The sequence below is a fragment of the Aethalodelphis obliquidens genome, unplaced genomic scaffold, assembly GCF_003676395.1.
Source record: "Aethalodelphis obliquidens isolate GAN/ISIS:26980383/991018 unplaced genomic scaffold, ASM367639v1 scaffold111, whole genome shotgun sequence".
Taxonomy (NCBI): Eukaryota; Metazoa; Chordata; class Mammalia; order Artiodactyla; family Delphinidae; genus Aethalodelphis; species Aethalodelphis obliquidens.
In genome coordinates this window covers 1,991,039-2,012,846 of record NW_020838055.1, presented here as the reverse complement: position 1 = coordinate 2,012,846, position 21,808 = coordinate 1,991,039, and the positions used below count along the sequence as shown (strand labels likewise).

Sequence of the window (21,808 nt, the reverse complement as noted above, 5' to 3'; positions counted from 1 at the left end):
ACTCCCTGAGGTCAGGGCAGGGACAATGAAGAGAAACATGGGTTGGGGGGGCATCCAAGGGCTTCCCTGGAAGCTCAAGAAGGCAGAGTAATCTGCCCCCAGCCTCCTCAACCACCTTTCATTCCTTTATGCTTCCTTCTTATCTAAGCTCCAGCCAGAACCTCTCCCTGAACCCCAGACTCGCATTTCAGATTGCCTCCTGGATGCCTCCCCATGGATGTCCAAGGTGTGCCACACAGTATCTTCCCTCCAAACCACCCTTCCTACAGCCCACCCCAGCCCAGCTGATGGCAGCCTCCATCCAAGCACCTGAGCATCTGGCTCTCTGCTGTCTTTCACAGCCACATCTGGTCCACCAGCAAACCTTGGCCTTGGTTCCTGATACATCCAGCCCTGAGAACACTGTAGTTGCTCAGTAAATACTTGTTGAATGGATGAATGCCCTTGTCTTCTCACTAGTAGGCTCCTTTTTCAAGTCTTTGCTACAGAAATATCTGTGGGAAACTCTCATTTGAGGGGCCATGGTGTAGAGCCCCTTGGGGAAATGGGTTTTTTAGTAATTATCCCAGGAAAGCCAAGGACTCCTCTCCATTAATAATAATAGCCACGATTTATGAACGCCACTTCCCATACAGTGAATGGGAATACACTTCTCAGGTCTCAGAAATGCGTTGCAAGCTGCATGCATCACCTGCAACTTTCAGTGAGAAAACTAAGCCTCAAGGAAATTGGTTAACTTGCCCATAGTCCACACTCCAACTCCCTTGCCACCTAAATCTCAGGTAGCCCCACTGGTGGGCAAGAGGGGGTGGGGGATGCTGCAGGGAGCAACCCTGGGGTGGGAAATGGGCAGGTTTGGGCTGAGCAGGATAAACTAGACCCCAGACCCTCTCCCCATGGTGGGACAATGATGTTCAGCTGGAGAAGGTCACTTCTAGCTCCTGCAGAGAGCAGAAGGCACCAGCACCGCAGGCACACCACCACATATCACTCCCTTGCCTGACCCCCACCCCGAAAGAGTACTTCCAGGTCTCATCCAGGTCTTCTAGGGGGTTCTGGACACTAACGGGCTGAGCAACTTCTCCCAGGAAGCTCAAGGCTCATCTATGGTGGTCAATGCCACATTACACAAGGCCCATCATGCTGTACCCCGCAAGAGGGCAGGCCTGTAGGATCAGCCACGAGGCTCTGCTGGAGCCACTCTGCTGTATTCTCATAGCCCAGACACTATCAGGCCCTGAGATGGTATCAAGGCTCCAAATACAGCTCAGGCTCTTGGCCTTGGCAGCTTCTGAAAGTCTTCAGGCCCACAGAAGCAAGACCAGAAGGAAAAATTCACTGGGGGTTGGGGGTGGGAACACAATGGGTGAACAGACCTCTAGGACAACATCTAAATGGCTGCAGGAATCAAATTTCATTCCTCATACATACAGGTACAATGTGAGTTTTATTTTTAAAAGAAAAAATGACTTCACAGTCATTTTACGGCCCATTTTACAACCAGCTTATTCTCATTTAACCTGTCAGCTAACACACTTCAGTCACTATTGACTCACCCCATGTTTTTTTCTGTGTAATTCTCCATTGGGTGGTTAGACCTCCATTTATTTAAGTCACTCCTGCTGTCGAAGTTGTTTCCATTTTGTTTTGCTTTGAAATTGCTGTAAACAATGCTGAGATGAAAATAAGTTCCTAGAATGGAAATGACGTCAAAGTGTATGACCATATTAAGAATTTAGGGGCTTCCCTGGTGGCACAGTGGTTAAGAATCCGCCTGCCAATGCAGGGGACACAGGTTCAAGCCCTGGTCCGGGAAGATCCCACATGCCGCAGAGCAACTAAGCCCGTGCGCCACAACTACTGAGCCTGCGCCATAGAGCCCGTGTGCCACAACTACTGAGCCCGTGTGCCACAACTACTGAAGCCCGTGAGCCTAGAGCCCGTGCTCCGCAACAAGAGAAGCCACTGCAATGAGAAGCCCACGCAGTGCAACGAAGAGTAGTCCCCACTCACCACAACTAGAGAAAGCCCGTGTGCAGCAATGAAGACCCAAGTCAGCCAAAAATAAATAAATAAATTAATTTAAAAAAAAGAATTTATCGTATTGCTAAATTACTATCTAGAATTATAGACAGTAGTTTAGCAATATTGTTCTTCTGGCAGTTTTATTTATGCTGCTGGGAAATAGGCAATTGCCTGAGTACCGAATAGGGGAATGGTTAAGTAATTTGTATTATATTCACTGAATACTGTACAGGCTTTAAGATAATTTGAAGACAATGTTATATCAAAGAAAATGCTTGTGTTAGACTGCAGAAAGCCTGATTAAAGAAAACAGGGACAGAAGGCAAAAAGAGCTCAAGTTACATGAAAGGGGATAGCCATGGATACAGGAGTGACAGAATTTAAGAGCTTATGACTACTTACAACCACAGAGAATATGAAAACCTGGAGGAAATGAATGCTTTCTTAGCTAAACATGATTTATCAACATTGACTCAGGACCTGAAGGGGAATATGTGAAAAGGTCCATTTTCTCAGAAGAGTCTGGAGAGGTGATTAGAGTTCCAGGACCAGATGGTCCACAGCTGAGATTTATCTAGTCTTTAGAGTGGGGCTTCTCAATGTACACAACAGTCATCTGAGGAGTCTCATTAAACTATAGACTCCAGCCCAGTAGGCCTGGGGTGGGCCCCAGGAATCTGTTTTTGTAACTACCTTCCAGGTGATGCTGACACTGCTGATCCATGAACCACACTTGGAACAGGGAGGCTTTAAAGGACATATAATTCCAAAGTTATTTAAACTTTGTTAATAGTTTATATAAAATACACATAAAATTATATATCTATGTATAAATTATTTAATTCAAAATCAAGGAAAAAGATGGAAAGCTCCTCAATTCATTTTCTTTGTCTCAGAATACACTTAATAGTAGAACCTAAAGATAGTATAGGGGGTGTGGCCAAGATGGTAGCTTAGGAAGACCCGGAGCTCACATCCTCCCACAGGTGCACCAAAACTACAACCATTTATAGAACAGCTATCTATGAGAATGTCCTGAAGACCAGCAGAAAATATTTTCCACAACTAAAGATACAAAGAAGGAACCACAATGAGATGGGGAGGAGGGGTGGAGATGTGATATAAGTCAAGACCCACACCCTCGGATAGGCAACAAACAAACAGGAGGATAATCACCACTGCAAAGTTTCTCCCCAAGAAGCAAGGGGTCTAAGCCCCACATCAGGCTCCTGAGCCTATGGCTCTTGCACCAGAAAGGTGAGCCCCCAAAACATCTGGCTTTGAAGGCCAGCAGGGCTTGCATTCAGAAGAGCTGGGGGGCTGTAGGAAACAGACTGTTCTTAAAGGGCACGTGCAAAATCTCACATGATCCAGTGTAGAGGCAGTAATTTGAAAGGAGCCTGAGTCAGACCTACTTGCTACTTGCTCATCTTTTTTTTTTTTTGGCCATGCCACGCAGCTTGTGGGGATCTTAGTTCCCCAACCAGGGATCGAACCCAGGCCCTCGGCAGTGAAAGCATGAAATCCTAACCACTGGACCACCAGGGAATTCCCACTTGCTTATCTTAGAAAGTCTCCTGGAGAGGCAGGAGGCAACTGGGACTCCCCCTGGGGACATAGATGCTGGCTGGAACCATTTTTGGGAGCTCATTCTACCATGAGAACACTGGTGCTGGCAAGTACCATTTTGGAGTCCTCCCTCTAGTTTACTAGTGCCAGGGCTAACCTGCCCACCAGTAGGCTGGGACCAGCCCCAGGTTCCCCCGGGGTTTGCAGCCAGCCACACTAGGACCCGGCCTTGTCCACCAAAGATTGGTAGCCACCACACAAGGCAAGGTCTGGCAGCCAGTGGGGGTAGGGGCCAGCCTGACCTACCAGCACACCCACAGTAGTCAGGTCAACCACAACAGAACAGCCCACATAGGGGGCATCCCTAGAGTATACAGATCTGGTGACCAAAGGGAAGTGTGTTGCTGGGCCCCTTAGGATGTCTCCTACACAAGGCCACTTCTTCAAGATCAAAAACAAAACCAACCTACCTAATACACAGAAATAAATACAAAGAATTAGGCAAGATTAGGAGACAGAGGAATATATTCCAAATGAAGGAACAAGACAAAACACTAGAAGAAAAACACAGTGAAGAAGAGTTCAAGGTAATGATCATAAAGATGCAGAATGTACTCGGGAGAAGAATGGATGAACACAGTGAGAAGTTTAGTAAAGAATTAGAAAATATAGAGAAGAACCGAACAGAGCTGAAGAATATAATAAGTGAAATAAAAAATACACTAGAAGGAATCAACAGTAAATTAGATGTTACAGAGGAATGAATCAGTTAACTGGAAGACAGAGTAGTGGAAATCACCCAAGCCAAACAGAAAAAAGAAAAAAAGATTTAAAAAAATGAGGATAGTTTAAGAGACTTCTGGGACAACATCAAGCATACTAACATTTGCATTACAGGGGTCCTGGAAAGAGAAAAGAGAAAGGGGCAGAGAACTTATTTGAAGAAATAATAGCTGAAAACTTTCCTAACCTGGGGAAAAAAAAAAGACATCCAAGTCAAAGAAGCACAGAGAGTCCCAAACAAGATGAACCCAAAGAGGTGCACACCAAGCACATTATAATAAAAATTGCAAAAATTGAAGATAGAGAATCTTAAAAGCAGCAAGGGAAAAGCAACTAGTTACCTACAAGGGAACTCCCGTATGACTATGAGCTGACATTTCAGCAGAAACTTTGCAGGCCAGAGGTAGTGGCATGATATATTCAAAGCAATGAAAGGAAAAAAACCTACAACCACTCTACTCAACAAGGCTATCATTCACATTTGAGAGATACAGAGTTTTACAGAGAAGCAAAAGCCAAAAGAATTCAGCACCACTAAACAGGCTTTACAAGAAATGTTAAAAGGACTTTGCTAAATGGAAAAGACCACAGCTAGAAATATGAAAATTAGGAAAGGAAAAATCTTATTGGTAAAGGCAAACATACAGTAAAGGTAGTAGATCAACCACTCATAAAGCTAGTAGGAAGCTTGAAAGACAAAAGTAGTAAAATCATCTATATGTGCAATGAACAGTTAAGGGATACACAAAAATATGTAAAATATGATGTCAAAAAACATTGATGTGTGGGGTGGGTAGTAAAAATTGCATTTTTAGGTTGTTAGAATGCATTTGAACTTAAGAGATCATCAACTTAAAACAGCTATATATATATAAAATAACCACATATAAAATAACCACATATATAAAATAACCATATATATGTCATTACATATGAACCTCATGGTAACCACAAACCAAAATTTGTAATAAATACGCACATACAAAAAGAGAAAGGAATCCAAACATAACACTAAAGACAGTCATCTAATCACAAGGGAAAAGAGCAAAAGAAAAAGAAAGGAAACAAAAAGAACTACAAAAACAACCAGAAAACAATGAACAAATTGCAGTAAGTACATGCCTATCGATAATTACTTTATATGGCATATATGGCCTTCAATAAATAAATGCAAATGATGTAATTGAAAAAAAATTACTATAAATGTGAATGGACTAAGTGCTCCAATCAAAAGACAAAGAGTGGCTGAATGGATACCAAAACAAGACCCATATATATGCTGCCTACAAGAGACTCATTTCAGATTTAAAGACACACATAAACTGAAATTTAGAGGACAGAAAAAGGTATTTTATGCAAATGAAAATCAAAAGAAAGCCTGGGTAGCAATACTTATATCAGACAAAATAGACTTTAACAAGACCCATATATATGCTGCCTACAAGAGACTCATTTCAGATTTAAAGACACACATAAACTGAAATTTAGAGGACAGAAAAAGGTATTTTGTGCAAATGGAAATCAAAAGAAAGCCTGGGTAGCAATACTTATATCAGACAAAATAGACTTTAAAACAAAGACTGTAACAAGAGATAAAGGATATTATATAATGATAAAGAAATTGATCCAACAAGAAGATATAACAATTATAAATATATATGCACCCAATCAAGGAGCACCTAAATACATAAAGCAAATATTAACATAAAGGGTGAAATTGACATTAATACAATAATAGTAGGGAACTTTAATACTCCATTTACATCAATGGACAGATCATCCAGATGGGAAATCAATAAGGAAATACTGGCCTTAAATGACACAATAGATCAGGTGAAATTGATAGACATATATAGAATATTCCACCAAAAGCAGCAGAATACACATTCTTTTCAAGTGCACATGGAACACTCTCCAGGACAGATCACATGCAAGGCAACAAAACAAGTCTAAATAAATTTAAAATCATACCAAGCATCTTTCCCAATCACAACAGTATGAGACTAGAAATAACTACAAGAAAAAAACTGCAAAAAACCACAAAAACGTGGAGGCTAACGAATATGCTATTAAACAACCAATGCGTCACTGAAGAAATCAAAGTGGAAATTAAAAAAAGTACCTGGAGACAAATGAAAATGGAAACACATGATCTACAATCTATGGGATGCAGCAAAAGAGGTTCTAAGAGGGAAGTTTAATAGCAATACAAGCCTACTTCAGGAAACAAGAAAAACCTCAAATAAACAATCTAACCTTACACCTAAAGGAACTATAAAAAGAAGAACAAACAAAACCCCAAGTCAGTAGAAGGAAAGAAATAATAAATATCAGACCAGAAATAAATGAAATAGAGACTGAAAAAAACAATAGAAAAGATCAATGAAACTAAGAGCTGGTTCTTTGAAAAGATAAGCAAAATTGATAAACCTTTAGCCAGACTCATCAAGAGAAGGCCTAGATAAATAAAATCAGAAATGAAAGAGGCAAAGTTACAACTGACACCACAGAAATACAAAGGATTATAAGAGATTACTATGAACAATTATATGCCAATAAAATGGATAACATAGAAGAAATGGATAAATTCTTAGAAATGTACACTCTCCTAAGACTGAGGAAGAAATAGAAATATAGGGACTTCCCTGGCCCTGGTGGTCCAGTGGTAAAGAATCTGCCTTACAACACAGGGCACGTGGGTTTGATCCCTGGTCAGCGAACTAAGATCCCACATGCCGCAGAGCAACTAAGCACGCACACCACAACTACTTGTGCCTCAACTAGAGCCTGCGTGCTGCAAACTACAGAGCCCACGCATTCTGGAACCCGCGCGCCACAACTAGAGAGAGAAAATCCACACGTCACAACGAGAAGCCCGTGCACCACAAAAAAGATCCTGCATGCCTCAGCGAAGATCCCGTGTGCCGCAACTAAGACCTGACACAGCCAAATAAAATAAATAAATAAAATAAATCTTTTAAAAAAAAGAAATAGAAATATGAATAGACCAATTAATTATCAGTAGTGAAATTGAATAATAAGAATAAAAGAAACCCTCCCAACAAACAAAAGTCCAAGACCAGATGGCTTCATGGGTGAATTCTACAAAACATTAAAAAAAAAATTTGGCTGTACCGTGCAGCATGCAGGATCTTAGTTCCCCAACCAGGGGTCAAACCTGGGCCCCGGCAGTGAAAGCACCAAGTCCTAACCACTGGACCACCAGGGAATTCCCTACAAAACATTTAAAGAAGAGTTAACACCTATTCTTCTCAAACTATTCCAAAAAATAAAGAATGCTTCTGAACTCATTCTAAAAAGCCTGATGCCAAAACCAAAGACATCACAAAAAAAGAAAATTACAGGCCAGTATCACTGATGAACACTGATGCAAAAATCCTCAACAAAATATTAGCAAACAGAATCCAACAATAAAATATCATACATCATGATCAAGTGGGACATATCCCAGGAATTCAAAATCAACAAATCAATCAATATGATACACATTAATGAACTGAAGAAAAAATCATATGATCATCTCAGTAGATGCAGAAAAAGCTTTTGACAAGTTCAGCATCCATTTATGATTAAAAAAACTCAGGAGTTTGGGATTAGCAGATGCAAACTATTATATATAGGATAGATAAACAATAAGATCCTACTGTATAGAACAGGGAACTGTAATTAATATCCTGTGATAAACCATAATGGAAAAGAATATATATGTGTATAACTGAATTGCTTTGCTGTACAGCATAAATTAACACAACACTGTAAGTCAACTGTACTTCAATAACATTAAAAAGAAAAAAAGAAAAAACCTCTCAACAAACTGGGTATAGAGGGACTATACCTCAACATAATAAAGGCTGTATATGACAAACCTACAGGCAACATCATATTCAATGTTGAAAGTCTGAAAGCATTTCCTCCAAGATCAAGAACAAGACAAAGATGCCCACTCTTGCCACTTTTATTCAATATAGTGCTGGAAGTCCTATAGTTCAATATAGTGCTGGAGGGAAGGAGGGAGAAAAAGAGAGAGGGAGGGAGTGAGAGAGGGAGAGAGGGAGGGAGGGAGGGAGGGAGGGAAGGAAGGAAGGAAGGAAGGAAGGAAGGAAGGAAGGAAGGAAGGAAGGAAGAAAGGAAGGAAGGAATGGAGAGGGGTAGGGAAGGAAGGAATGGAGAAGGGTAGGGAAGGAAGGAGGGAGGCAGGAAAAAGAAAAGAAAAAGGAAAGAGGAAGGAAGGAAGGAATGGAGGGAGGGAGGGAGGGAGGAAGAAAAGGAATCCAAATTGGAAAGAAAGAAGTGAAACTGTCACTGTATGCTGATGACAACATTTTCTGTACTTCATATAGAAAATCCTGAAGATGCCACCAAGAAACTATTAGAACTAATAACTGATTTCAGTAAAGTGCAGGGTACAGAATTAATATACAGTAATCTGTTGCATTTCTATACACTAACAGTGAACTATCAGAAAGAGAAGTTAAGAAAACAATCCCATTTACAATTGCATCAAAAATAATATTATACCATGCTCATGGATTAGAAGAATTAATATTGTTAAAATGAACATACCCAAGGCAATCTACAGATTCAATGCAATCCCTATCAAAATACCAAAGGCATTTTTCACAGAACTAGAACAAATGATTCTAAAATTTGTATTGAAACACGAAGGACCCCAAATAGCCAAAACAGTCTTGAGAAGGAAGAATAAAGCTGAAGGTATCACACATTTCAAACTATACTACAGAGCTACAGTAATCAAAACTGTATGGTACTGGCATAAAACAGACATATAGATCAATGGAACAGAACAGAGATCCCAGAAATGAACCTACACTTATTTGGTCAATTAATCTATGACAAAAGAGGCAAGAATATACAATGGGGAAAAGACAGCTTCTTTGATAAACGGTGTTGGGAAAACTGGACAGCTACCTGCAAAACAACTGAACTAGACAACTTTCCACACCATATACAAAAAATAAACTCAAAATGGATTAAATACTTAAATGGAAGACTTGAAACCATAAAACTCCTAGAAGAAAACATAGGCAGTAAGTTCTAAACTGGCAGTTCAATTCAGTGGGGAAAGGGTGGATATTTTAATAAATGAGGCAGGCCTAACTGGTTCACCATCTGGAGGAAAAAATACAGTATCTGCTAAAAATTCTAGCTGGATTAAAGACACATGTGTAAAAAAATAAAATAACATCTTTCAAGAAAACCCAATGGCCAACATATGGAAACAAAGAAACAACCAGCTGAGAAATGACTGAATAAATGATGGGACATATACACCCTGGGACATGACACAGCCTTTAAAAATGGATTAGAGCTTCAGCAGAAGGTGTGGGGAAAAGAAGGCTCCAAAAATTATGTACAATGGAATCCATCTTCTGTAAAAGAGAAACTCCCAAATATGGACCTGCAGATACATACAGATGCTTTATATTGGTGTAGCGAAAATAGAGAAGAAAATACCCCAGGGTATTAACGTGGGTTATTCTGGGGGAGTTACTGATACAAGAGGTAGGAGAATGAAGTCAGCAAAAAAGGAAAAGAAAAAAGTGGGAGCTGCACTTTAGCAAGGATGACTATGAGGCACACTTCTGCATTTATATGAAATAGGAGGGGTATGTATGAGGTGAGCATATGCATAAAGGAATTAAACATTTCAAAACCGTGATAATCTTGAAGCCCATGTAACATCGAGGAAAGTGTTTGTGTCAAAAGACAAAAGCAGGGCCTTCCCTGGTGGCGCAGTGGTTGAGAGTCCGCCTGCTAATGCAGGGGACACGGGTTCATGCCCCGGTCTGGGAAGATCCCACATGCCGCGGAGCGGCTGGGCCCGTGAGCCACGGCCGCTGAGCCTGTGCGTCCGGAGGCTGTGCTCCGCAATGGGAGAGGCCACAACAGTGAGAGGCCCGCGTACCACAAAAAAAAAAAAAAAAAAAAAAGACAAAAGCAGGATTCTGAAGTTAACCCACATGGAGGACACACCTGACTCCAGCAAAGGAGCTGCTAAGCTGGGGTTGTCCCCACGTGATGGAGACCACAATGCCCTTGGAGTCCACAGGTCGCCTTACCATCTCGGCCTGAACTGCACCCCAGGATCGGGAGCCCCAGAGGAGACAGCAGACCTTGGGGACTCAGAAGCCACAGTGGAAAATCAGTGTCTGTTTTTTTTTTTTTAAACAGCTTTATTGAGCTATAATTGACATATAATAACTTGCACATATTCAAAGTATACATTTTGGTAAGTCTGACAGAGTATACATCTGTGAAACCATCACCACAGACAGTGCACATATCCACCATCCCCCAAAGTTTCCTCACACTCCTTTATATCCCCTGACTCCTCCCAAATACCCTCCTCGCCAATCCTGCTGTCCTCAGGCAAACTGTGATCTACTTTCTGTTGCTACCGATTAGTTTGCATTTTCCAGAGTTTTATATAAATGGAATCTGCTATAGAATGGAGGTTTTTGTTCCCTCAAAATTCACATGTTGAACTCCTAACCTCTAAAGTAAGGAGGGGAGGGCGTTTGGGAGGTGATTAAGTCATGAGGGCACAGCCCTCACGAATGGGATCAGTGTCCTTATAAAAGAGACTACGGAGAGCTCCCTTGCCATGCCCATCATGTGAGGACACACAGCAAAAAGACAGCTGTTTGTGAACCAGGAAGCAGGACCTCACTAGACAGTGAATCTGCTGGTCCCTTGATCTTGGACTTCCCATCCTCCAGAACTGTGAGAAATAAATTTCTGTTGCTTATAAGCCACCTAGTCTTCGGTATTTTGTTACAGCAGCCTGAACAGACCAAGACAGAGCATACAGCATATACTCCTTTTTTGTCTGGCTCTTTCACTAAGCATCATTATTTTGAGATTCATTCATGTTGTATCAATATATCAGTCATTCCTTTTATTGCCAAGTATGGATGTATCACAATTTGTTACCTGTTTTATCTATTTTCTCTACCACTTATTGAGTGGCCTTGAGTAGGTCTCCTCCCCCACTCTCAGCCTTTATTTGCACATCTATAAAATGGGGATAGCCCTGCTAGCTCTTCAACCAGGCTGTTGGGAGGATCTGACAAGACTTGATATGCAATGCTCTATAAAGAACCAAGGAGAGACTTCCCTGGTGGCACAGTGGTTGAGAATCCGCCTGCCAGGGCCGGGGACACGGGTTCGAGCCCTGGTCCGGGAGGATCCCACGTGCCACGGAGCAACTAAGTCTGTGCACCACAACTACTGAGCCTGCACTCTAGAGCCTGCAAGCCACAACTACTGAAGTCTGCACACATAGAGCCCGTGCTCCAGAACAAGAGAAGCCCCCACTTGCCGCAACTAGAGAAAGCCCGTGCACAGCAACAAAGACCCAATGCAGTCAAAAACAAATACATTAAAAAAAAAAGAACCAAGGAGTGCTCTGTTTGGGATGGAGGGGGCCACACCTCTTATCTGCTAAGGCAACTGTGTCTGAACTTCTCCCCAAACCATCCCAAGAAGAGAACAGGCCCTGAAGCCCTGGAGAGCCACTGGAGGGGTATGAACAGGAGAGTGACACAATTTTGGTTTACAACTTTACAATTTCACTCTGGCTGCTCTGCTGCCTATAGACTGCAAAGTGCACAAGGGTGGAAGTGGGGGCACAAGGGTGGAAGCAGGGACACCACTTAGGAGGCCACTGTAGTGATCCAGGTTCTAAGGGATATGCTGACAGTGTGGACTAGGATGGAAGTAGAGGATAGAACTGGATTGGAAATAGAGTCAACAGAACTAGGTCATGGCTTAGCTGATGGAGATGATGATGATGAGTAACTTTCATCCCTTCCTCCCTCTAAAACCCAGCACTGGGTTCCTGACTAAACCACTGGGAAGATGAGAGATACACTATAAGGATGGGGAAAACTAAGGGCTGACCAGGTTTGAGGTTCCACTTTGGACATGGTCATACTGGGACATATTCAAGTGCATATGCATATGTGAATCTGTGCTGGCCCAGAGATAAGACTCCAGATGCCTTCCTCACATATGGAAAGGGCAGTATCAGCTAGGGAGGGCTCACTCTGAGCTCTGAGGCCTCTTTATATTTGGAAGTTAGAAAGAGGTGGAAGTGGGAAGTACCGGAGTGGAGAGAAGAGATGATCATGATCTCTGAGACAAGAAGAGGTGAGCGTCTCCAGACAAGGGAGAGAGGGAAAGTGAGGGGCTTGTAAGGGCACAGACCAGGCCCACTCTGGTAATATCAATCTCTGTTAATGGTGCAAGAATATCCCTAACCACAAGAATCCAACCTTCTAAGAGAAGTGGGTACCCACCCTCAGGAGGCCCCCAGGCAAGTGAAAAAACTGAATAAGAAATTTAAAATCATCCTTCAAATAACAGGCCCAGATGGCTTCACTGGTGAATTGTATCAAATATTTTAAAAAATAATACTAATTCTTCACAAACTCTTAGAGAAATAAGTAGGAAACACTTCACTCATTCTTTAAGGCCAGTATCAAAGGCCAAAGACATCACAAGAAAAGAGAACTACAGAAAATAGCTCTCTAGTGAACACAGATGCAGAAACTACTCCTAAAAAATCAGCAAACCATCCAGCAACATAAAAAGGATTACACACCATTACTAAGTGAGATTTATCGCAGGAATTCAATGTTGGGTCAACATCTTGAAAATCAATTAATATTATATACATATTAACAGCTTAAAGGACAAAAACCACATGATGATCTCAATAGGTACAGGAAAAGCATTTGATAAAACCTAACACCCATTCATGACAAAAACTTCTTCAGGGTTTCCCTGGTGGCGCGGTGGTTGAGAGTCCGCCTGCCGATGCAGGGGACACGGGTTCGTGCCCTGGTTTGGGAAGATCCCACATGCCGCGGAGCGGCTGGGCCCATGAGCCATGGCTGCTGAGCCTGCGCATCTGGAGCCTGTGCTCCGCAACGGGAGAGGCCACAACAGTGAGAGGCCCGCGTACCGCAAACAAACAAACAAACAAACAAAACTTCTTCAACTTGAAAAAAGACATTGATAAAAAATCCACAGCTTAACATATTTAACGGTGAAGGACTAAATGTTTAATGTTTTCCTCCCTCAGACTGAGAACAAGGCAAGAATGTCCACTTGTGCAACTTCTACACAACATTGTACTGGAGGTTCTTTTTTTTTTGGCCAGGCCACGCAGCTTTCAGGATCTCAGTTCTGCAACCAGGGATTGAACCTGGGCCACAGCAAGTCCTAACCACTAGGTCACCAAGGAACTCCCTGTACTGGAGATTCTAGCCAGTGCAACAAAGCAGGAAAAAATTAAAGGCTTCCAGATTGGAAAGAAAAAAAGTGAAACTGTCTTTATTCACAGATGACATATCATGCGTGTAGAAAATCCCAAGGAATACACATATACAATTTTTTTTTTTTTTTTTTTTTGTGGTACGCGGGCCTCTCACTGCTGTGGCCTCTTCCGTGCGGAGCACAGGCTCCAGACGCGCAGGCCCAGCGGCCATGGCCCATGGGCCCAGCCGCTCCGTGGCATGTGGGATCCTCCCAGACCGGGGCACGAACCCGTGTCCCCTGCATCGGCAGGCGGACTCTCAGCCACTGCACCACCAGGGAAGCCCTACAATTTTTGTTTTTAAAAGATAAAATCTAATAGGGAGTTCCCTGGGAGTCTAGTGGTTAGGTTTCGGCACTTTCACTGCTATGGCCCGGGTTCAATCCCTGGTTGGGGAACATCCCTCAAGCCACGTGGCACAGCCAAAAAAAAAAAAGAAAAGAAAAACTAATAGATAAGTTTAGCAAGGTCACAGGATATAAGATCAATATACAAAAAAACAACGGTATTTCTATATACTAGCACCAAAAAAAACCCCAAATTAAAATTAAGCAAGCACTTCCATCCACAACAGCATAAAAACAAAAATACTTAGGATCAATTTAACAGAAGGAAGTACAACACTCATACAACAAAAATGGCAAAATATTGCTAAGAGAAACAGAGGAAGATCTAAACAAATGACATCCCATGTTCATGGATTGGAAGACTTTGTATTGTCAGTATGGTAATTCTCCCCAAATGAACTATAAATTCAACACAATATCTATTAAAAACCCAGAAAACTTTCTGTAGAAATTGACAAGCTGACCTATAAAAGCTATATGGGAATGCAAAGTACCTAAAATATTCAACAGAATTTTTAAAAAGAACAAAGTTGGAGAACTTACATTATCTAATTTTAAGACTTACTTTAAAGCTGGAAAACTCAGTAGCATACAATCAGTGTGGTATTGGCTCATGGACAGGCATAGAGATCGATGAAACAGAATTGAGAGTCTAGAAGTAGAAGTAAACACTTATATTTATGGTTAACTGATTTCAACAAAGGTACCAAAGCAATTCAATGGAGGAAGAGATAGCCTTTACAACAAATGTGCTGGGACAAATGGATATCCACGCACAAAAAAAGATGAATTCTAAAATTAACTCAAATGGATTATACACCTACACAAGAGCTAAAATTATAAAACTTCTAGAAGAATTTCTTCATGACCTTGGGTTGGGCAAAAGCTCTTAAGATACGACACCAAAAGCACAATCCATAAAAGAAATAACTGATAAAACTAAACTTAATCAAAATTAAAAACTTCTACAACATTATTAAGACACTATTAGGAAAATAAAAAGACAAGCCACAGACTGGGAGAAAATATTTGCAAATCATTTATCTGATAAAGAATTTGTATCCAGAATATGTGAAGAATTCTTTAACTCAATAAGACATATGACCCAATTTAAAAATGGGGAAGTTTTCAGTAGATATTTTACTACAGATAGACAAATGGCTAACAAGAACATGAAAAGATGCTCAAAAAGCATTAGTTGTTAGAGAAATGCAAATTGTCAGTTTCTTAAAAGGTTAAACATAAACTTACCGTACGTATGACCCAGCAATTCCATTCCTAGGAATATATTCGAGGAATGAAAATATATGTCACACAAAAACTTGTACATGATAGCAGTACTATTCATAAAAGCCCTAAACTGGAAACAATCTAAATATTCATCAACTGATTAAAAAAAAAGGATAAATAAAATGTGGTATATCCATACAGTGGAATACTATTCAGGAACAATAAAATAAAAAGAACAAACTACTGATATATTCTATGACATGAATGAATTTCAGAAACATTATTCTAAGGAAAGAAGCCAGACACAGAAGACCACATATTGTATGATTCCATTTATATGAAACATCTAGAACAGGGAAATCTATAGAGACAGAAAGCAAAATGGTGGTTGCCCAAGGACAGGGGTGAGAATGGGGACTGTGTATGGGCACGAGGAAACTTTATGGATTGATGAAAATAGTATAAAATGGGGTAGTGGTAATGGTTGCACAACTCTGCACATTTACTACAAACTACTGAACTGCACTTACAATGAGTGAATGTTAAGGTATGTAAATTATACCTCAATAAAATTGTAAAAAAAAAAAAAACAACAGTGATGCAAAACAAAGGGAAACTAGGAAGCATGATTAGGTGAACTCTGAATCTGGCTATACCTGACCTCAAGTTCGTCAAGAAACATAATGGTTGTGTCTCTTCCATGTGTCTGGTGTTGGTGCACAATAGTGGAGACTCTTAAGGAGCTCACCATCTAGTGGGTGAGACAGGCAAACAGGCCACTGCCCTGCCGGGATACAGTCAGGGACAAGCATGGAGGAGAAGTACTAGGCTGACCAGAGATGCCAGACCACAGCAGCCTTCTATGCCATGCTAGGTAGTTTGGGTTTTTATCCTGAACTGCAAACCTAGAAAAAGAGAATTAAATAGGGAACTGAGCTCCGTTAGAGGAAAACATCTGTGTATCACTAGAGATGAAATAGGAAACAGTAAGCCTGGGATAATTTCTGTAAGAACTGTGAGATTCCCTTGCCATTTTTCCATTGGGTAATGTTATGTTATTGTGAGCAGCAGTAAAAACCAGTACTGTTGATCTTTGGGGTGAAGAGGAGTGGGCTCTGCTGCTAGTTGGGAAAGCAGAGTTCAAAGAACATGGAAAGAAATGGAAAGTCAAGCAGATGAGTCTAGCTAAAGTTCACTGGTCCACTCTCTACCCATGAGCTCTTTGGTTCTGAGCAAAGGGGTGTAGGTTCATGGAAAGGGCTGTTAATACTTTAGAGGCATTTGACCTTTCTCCCACAGTAGAGTCCACAGATAATCTGGTTTCCTCTTTTTCAACACAAAGGTACCTGTTTCCATAATCCAAACAGGGTTCTTCTTTCTCTCGCTGCTCAGTCTGCTTCTCGAAGGCCATCACAGTACTGGGCAGCAGACCTCCACACTCGGGGCATGGAGGCTGGATGAATCAGCTGCTCCAGAGGACGAAGACACTGCTTTCCTCAGGTGAACTGGACTGTGAATGTGGAGATCTGGTCTCAATTCTTGACGATACTACCAATTAGTTGATGAATCAGGTCAGTTACTCAGCCCTTCTGAGAAAATTTATGTTAAAATGAGCTATGTCACCTATTGCACAGAGGTTACTAAGAGGACCAAGTGAGAATCAACAATGTTTATATGTGAAACATGCTGAGGGGGTGTATGTGGGAGTGACATACCCTTCCAAAAACGTTTTTAAAAAGTTATCATCCAGGGCTTCCCTGGTGGCGCAGGGGATAAGAATCTGCCTGCCAATGCAGCGGACACTGGTTCGATCCCTGGTCTGGGAACATCCCACATGCCGCGGAGCAACTAAGCCTGTGAGCCACAACTACTGAGTCTGCGCTCTAGAGCCCGTGTGCCACAACTAACTGAAGCCCGTGTGCCTACAGCCCATGCTCCACAACAAAAGAAGCCACCGCAACGCGAAGCCCGCGCACTGCAACGAAGAGTAGCCCCGGCTCGCCGCAACTAGAGAAAGGCCATGTGCAGTGACGAAGACCCAACACAGCCACACACACACAAAAAGTTGTCATCCAAGAGTACAACCATTACCCACTGGATGAGGCTGACCATAAACTGACTTTTGGAAAAGTGTGCATGAAGAGCTTCCTAAAATCCACCACCACAGTAACCAGGATGCAGTCTTAGGAAGGCAGATCTGGAAGAGGGAACTAAACACTGGAGTCTGGTTCTCACACTGGGATGAGCATACCAACCATGGTGGAAACTTGCCTGCACAAGGGCCTGAGCTGCACCCCAGCCCTAGGGAATTGGTCTCTGGGGAGGGTTCTACAAGTCAATCTGTGGTTTAAAAAATTTCCAGTGACTTTTATGTGCACCAAAGCTAAGCACCTCTGGCTTGGAGGTATAAAAAAGGAGCTGGGGGTTTTGGCTCCAGGTAGTCACAGGCAGTCACATTCCACTTAGGAACTCTAGGAGCTTTATGGCAGGGAGTGAAGAAAGGGGGAAATCCAAGAGAAGTGGTGATCCGGACAGGAGCAAATATGCAACACGCTCAGGAAGTCTTTTGCATATATTTTTCATCAGAACCCATTCTTATAAAATATACACGTCTCTCCAAAGACTACTTTTGCCATGCTGTTGGGCTTTTTCCTTATTTCACAGAAATATTTTCACTTTGTCCAATATTTTTTCACTGAATTACGATAAAAATATGATTTACCTCTAATTAAAAAAAAATAAAATCAGGAAAGGGCAAGAAGATATTAGGAGTGTACTCTTTATTTCTCTTTGGTTTCTTAACACAAAAGACATGCGTTCTATAAATAAAAGGAATTAAGATTTTTCTGGGAAACAATAAATTGGGGGGAGGGGGAATCGGAATTCCTACCTACTCACATCTCTGTGGCCAAGTCAAAAGGCTGGACTTCAGCTCCCATCCTGGCTTTGCTCTCGGATGAAACCCAGAAGAGAAGGTTCCTTGTGTTATCTAAGGGGAAATACCCTAGGACAGCGAATGCCACAGTCCTCTGCTCAGAGCTGGGCTGGACCCCAAGGTTCACTGTCCACGGTATCTGCCCTATACCCTTTTCACAATACCTATGGGTGGCATCTCTTCTTTTCATGGTTTTACTGGAAAGGCTCCAACATCAAAGGGTCAGACCAGCCACCTGTAAACAGTCATCACCGTCAGACTGAGGAACCAACTGTGGAGAGTGTGAAAATGTTAGTGTTTGCTCACTTGTGCTCAGAGCCCAGATCAAGGCACTGGCTTCACCTTACTTGGAAACACTGACCCCAGGTGAAGCAGTGTAACTTCTACACCAGGAGGTGGGAGTAGATGTAGGAAGGCTATCACAAGAGCAGCAGATCATGGGAAAATGATCTCTCAACCCCAATGGCAAAATCTGGGTCAGCATCCTAAGGACCTGGTGAGGTCCACTGGTTGATTCTTAACACATTCACAACCCAGGTTTGTCAGTGCTGTTGCAAATTCACAAAAGAAAGGGGCTTATAATAAGAAGACAAGCACTGATAACTCCTCTCTAACAGGAATAACAGACCCCACCCTCCTTCCAAGTCTACCTCTAACAGGCAAACCGACAGGGAGCGAGAAATGCCAGAGCTCTACCACAAGCCCAGGCTCAACTATATTAGATTGTTAAGTCTTTTAAAATAAAAACATCATTTTCAAGTGCTTTTAGCAGAGGCCCAGCTCCTAAGTGGCAGGTAACAAAGGTACTTCCCTCTGGAAACATGGCGATTGCACACACTGGTAAACCTCACAGTCCCAGGGTAGAAGAGACGTCTCAGGTGTCACATGGTGCCTTTCTGAACAGGCTTCCAGGACACCCAGGCAGGCAGCGATGGGCAGACCAACCAAGTAGAGATTGGGACCCTGAGACCCAATCTTGCATTGGAAATGTATCCTCTTTTAGTCTCTACTGGAAGAATTTTGGAAAACCAAATTTTGGCAGCAGCAGTTGAAGGACAGCTCCACTGCCCAGTGCACTGGTAAGAGAAGAGTCCTCCTGTTGGGGTCCCACTGTGCAGCATCAAGGTCCCATCCAGGGAGGAGGAAGGAGGAGCATGGAGTCTCTTCAAGAGGTCATTAGCTAAGATCATAGGAAGAAATATAAAATCTGTTCTTTGCAGCAGCAAGAGATTCTTTCAGCTTTTAGTTCTTTACGTCATAAAGCCAGCTTTGCTAGAATATAAAGGTCCACCTTGCTGGTCAGTCTGCCAAGGGCTGGAGGGGAGACCAGACCCCTGGAATTGGCGAGTGGATGGAGGAGCAGCGGACTGGCAGGGTAGATATGGTTACTGGATCAAGCCAGCCGTGGCTGGTGGAAGGACCAAGTCTCTGGTTAGGTTCTAGAGGTACAAATGGTCAATGTACCTCAGAAGCATCACGATGAAGAAAACTATCCAAGAATGATAGATGGGCAAATGAGAATCTGGCCAGACGTGCTGTTTCCTGCTGGTCAAATAAGGAAGGAATGAAAGTGGGGTGGGAATCTGCATGAGTGCCATGGTGGCAGTGGGAGATAACCACAGGGGCATCTGGAGCCTCCAGCGACAAGCTAGGAGCTCCCACCTAGAAGAGTGGCAATAACTTAGCCAACTCGCTAAGCCTACGATTAAAAAAGTCCTCTGATAGTGGGTGTGAAGACAAACCCCACGAGCACCTTGCTACAGGACTGGTCGAGTGCGCACTGATTCTGGACACACAGGGGCTCAGAGGGAACCCCGAGTGCCATGCGAGGCCTTAGGACCCTGGGATCCGAATGTGGGAGCGGATACCACCCTTTTCACGTTGGGTGGTTTTCCATTTAAACACATATTTGCCTCTAGTGTCTTTTATGTTTTCTTCTTGCAAAAAAATGTTCACTTTAAAAAATTATTTTTCTTTTCAGTTTCTTTCAAGTGTTTCTTTAACTTTCCTTCAGTTTCTTTCAAGTATCTTTTATCCTCTCCCTCTGTTTCTCCTGAACAAGATGAAAAAGACCTCGCTGAAATCCCAAAATTAGACACAGGAAAAGCTTCTGTTCTTCGTGCTTACTCAGCAATGCAGACAAAATTCTCGGTGCGCTCGGATGGAAGGAGGAGGTGCGTGTGTGCAACCAGCACTGCCATGGCTGCAGCCTCGCAGTGAGGACAACCCGGCCTGTGTCCCTCCTCTCCCACCCACACCCCACAGTTTCCAACACGCTTGGCCACTGAAGCCACCCCATCGCAAACTGGCCACAACACACCTGGCAAGCAGTAGGCAAGGAGTGTCAGATGGAAGACACTCTGCAGATGGGCGACCCACAGAGCTGTGGCAGGTGGGAGCTGGGCTTGGATGGAGCCTGTGGACATGTGGACCAGCAAAGCAGTCCTGTGTCACCAGCTGCGGGACCCAGAGGGGCTTCTGTCCCACGCTGTGCATCTTGATGACCTAGGCCTGAAGGTCACAGGGCTGCACAGGGAGGGAGGACTTAAGCACCTGGAAAACTGTACCTCTGGCGAGCTCACATTTCACCCTGTCTTCTGGTCCACCACCTCTTCCGAGGGGGACTAACCCTGGAAGGAAGTGCCTGTGTTTGTACCAGATCCCTACTCCACCACATCCCACCCTTCGCCTTAGATGGTGAGGAGAGGGATGCAGCCCACACCGACCCCCCCCTCGTGACATGCCATGGGGGCCATAAACGTCCAGCGGTCCGTGTCTGGGTCGTACATCTCCACCGAGCTCAGGTTCGACTGTCCGTCGTAGCCCCCCACGGCGTAGAGCCGCCCACAGCTGGCCACCAGGGAGACCCGGCTCCGGCGTGTGTGCATGGGGACTATCAGGCACCACTGGTCCGCCACAGAGCTGTACACCTCGGCGCTGCTGAGGAAGCCCGAGCCGTCGTAGCCCCCGCACACAAACATCTTGCTTCCCAGGGATGCAGCTCCGTGCCGGCAGCGCTTGTTGAGCATGCCGGCCGCCGGGTGCCAGGTGGCTGTGTGGTGGTTGTAGTGCTCCACCTGCAGCGGGGAGACAGGTGCAGGTTCAGTCAAAGCCAAAGCTTGGTCACCGGTGGCCCACCTGGCATCAGGCCCCAGGGGGAGGCCTGGGGACAAGGAGCTCTGCCAGTGTGTGCTCTGCCCCGGATGCCCAGTTTCCTCAGCTGCGCACCTGCTCGTGGGCTTATAGGGACAGGTGAGAGAGAGATGGCCTAACCTGACCAGTTCTGTTTACACCTGAGGAAACAAATCAAGGAGTTGCCCAGGATGCACTGCTATGTAGTGACAGAGCTGGGATGAGAGTAGGGTCTCCTGAGATCCGTGCACAGCGTGTTCCCTCACAGCACTGACTGACTTTGGAGTGACCAGCAAGTGGCTCTCGAGATTTTTTTAAAAGAATAAATGCAATTTCAAACAAATTATCCAGAAGAATGCAACTATTTGAAAATTCACCCTCTGTATATGACTGGGCTTACTTTGGGCAGGAATTTCACCGGGT

The 21,808-nt window shown here is 43.3% G+C and overlaps 1 protein-coding gene across 30 annotated transcripts in view; it reads right to left on the bottom strand.

Annotated features, from left to right (window-relative positions):
* Positions 1 to 21,808, bottom strand: part of KLHL18 (kelch like family member 18) — a 74,641-nt gene that overhangs the window by 1,980 nt on the left and 50,853 nt on the right. For 6 of the 30 annotated variants that reach the window (XR_003430833.1, XR_003430841.1, XR_003430857.1 and 3 more), the window contains 4 exons: positions 18,209 to 21,330; positions 16,665 to 16,866; positions 14,654 to 14,740; positions 310 to 1,692 (listed from right to left, as the gene is read on the bottom strand). Coding sequence is in view for 2 of the 30 variants with exons in the window: in XM_027096990.1 (XP_026952791.1) it covers positions 20,944 to 21,330 (387 nt within the window). In the remaining 28 variants the exon portion in view is untranslated. Of the gene's footprint in view, positions 1 to 309; positions 1,693 to 14,653; positions 14,741 to 16,664; positions 16,867 to 18,081; positions 21,331 to 21,808 lie in introns of those variants that run through there. The other 24 variants (XM_027096990.1, XM_027096991.1, XR_003430837.1 and 21 more) reach the window with 23 other exon arrangements.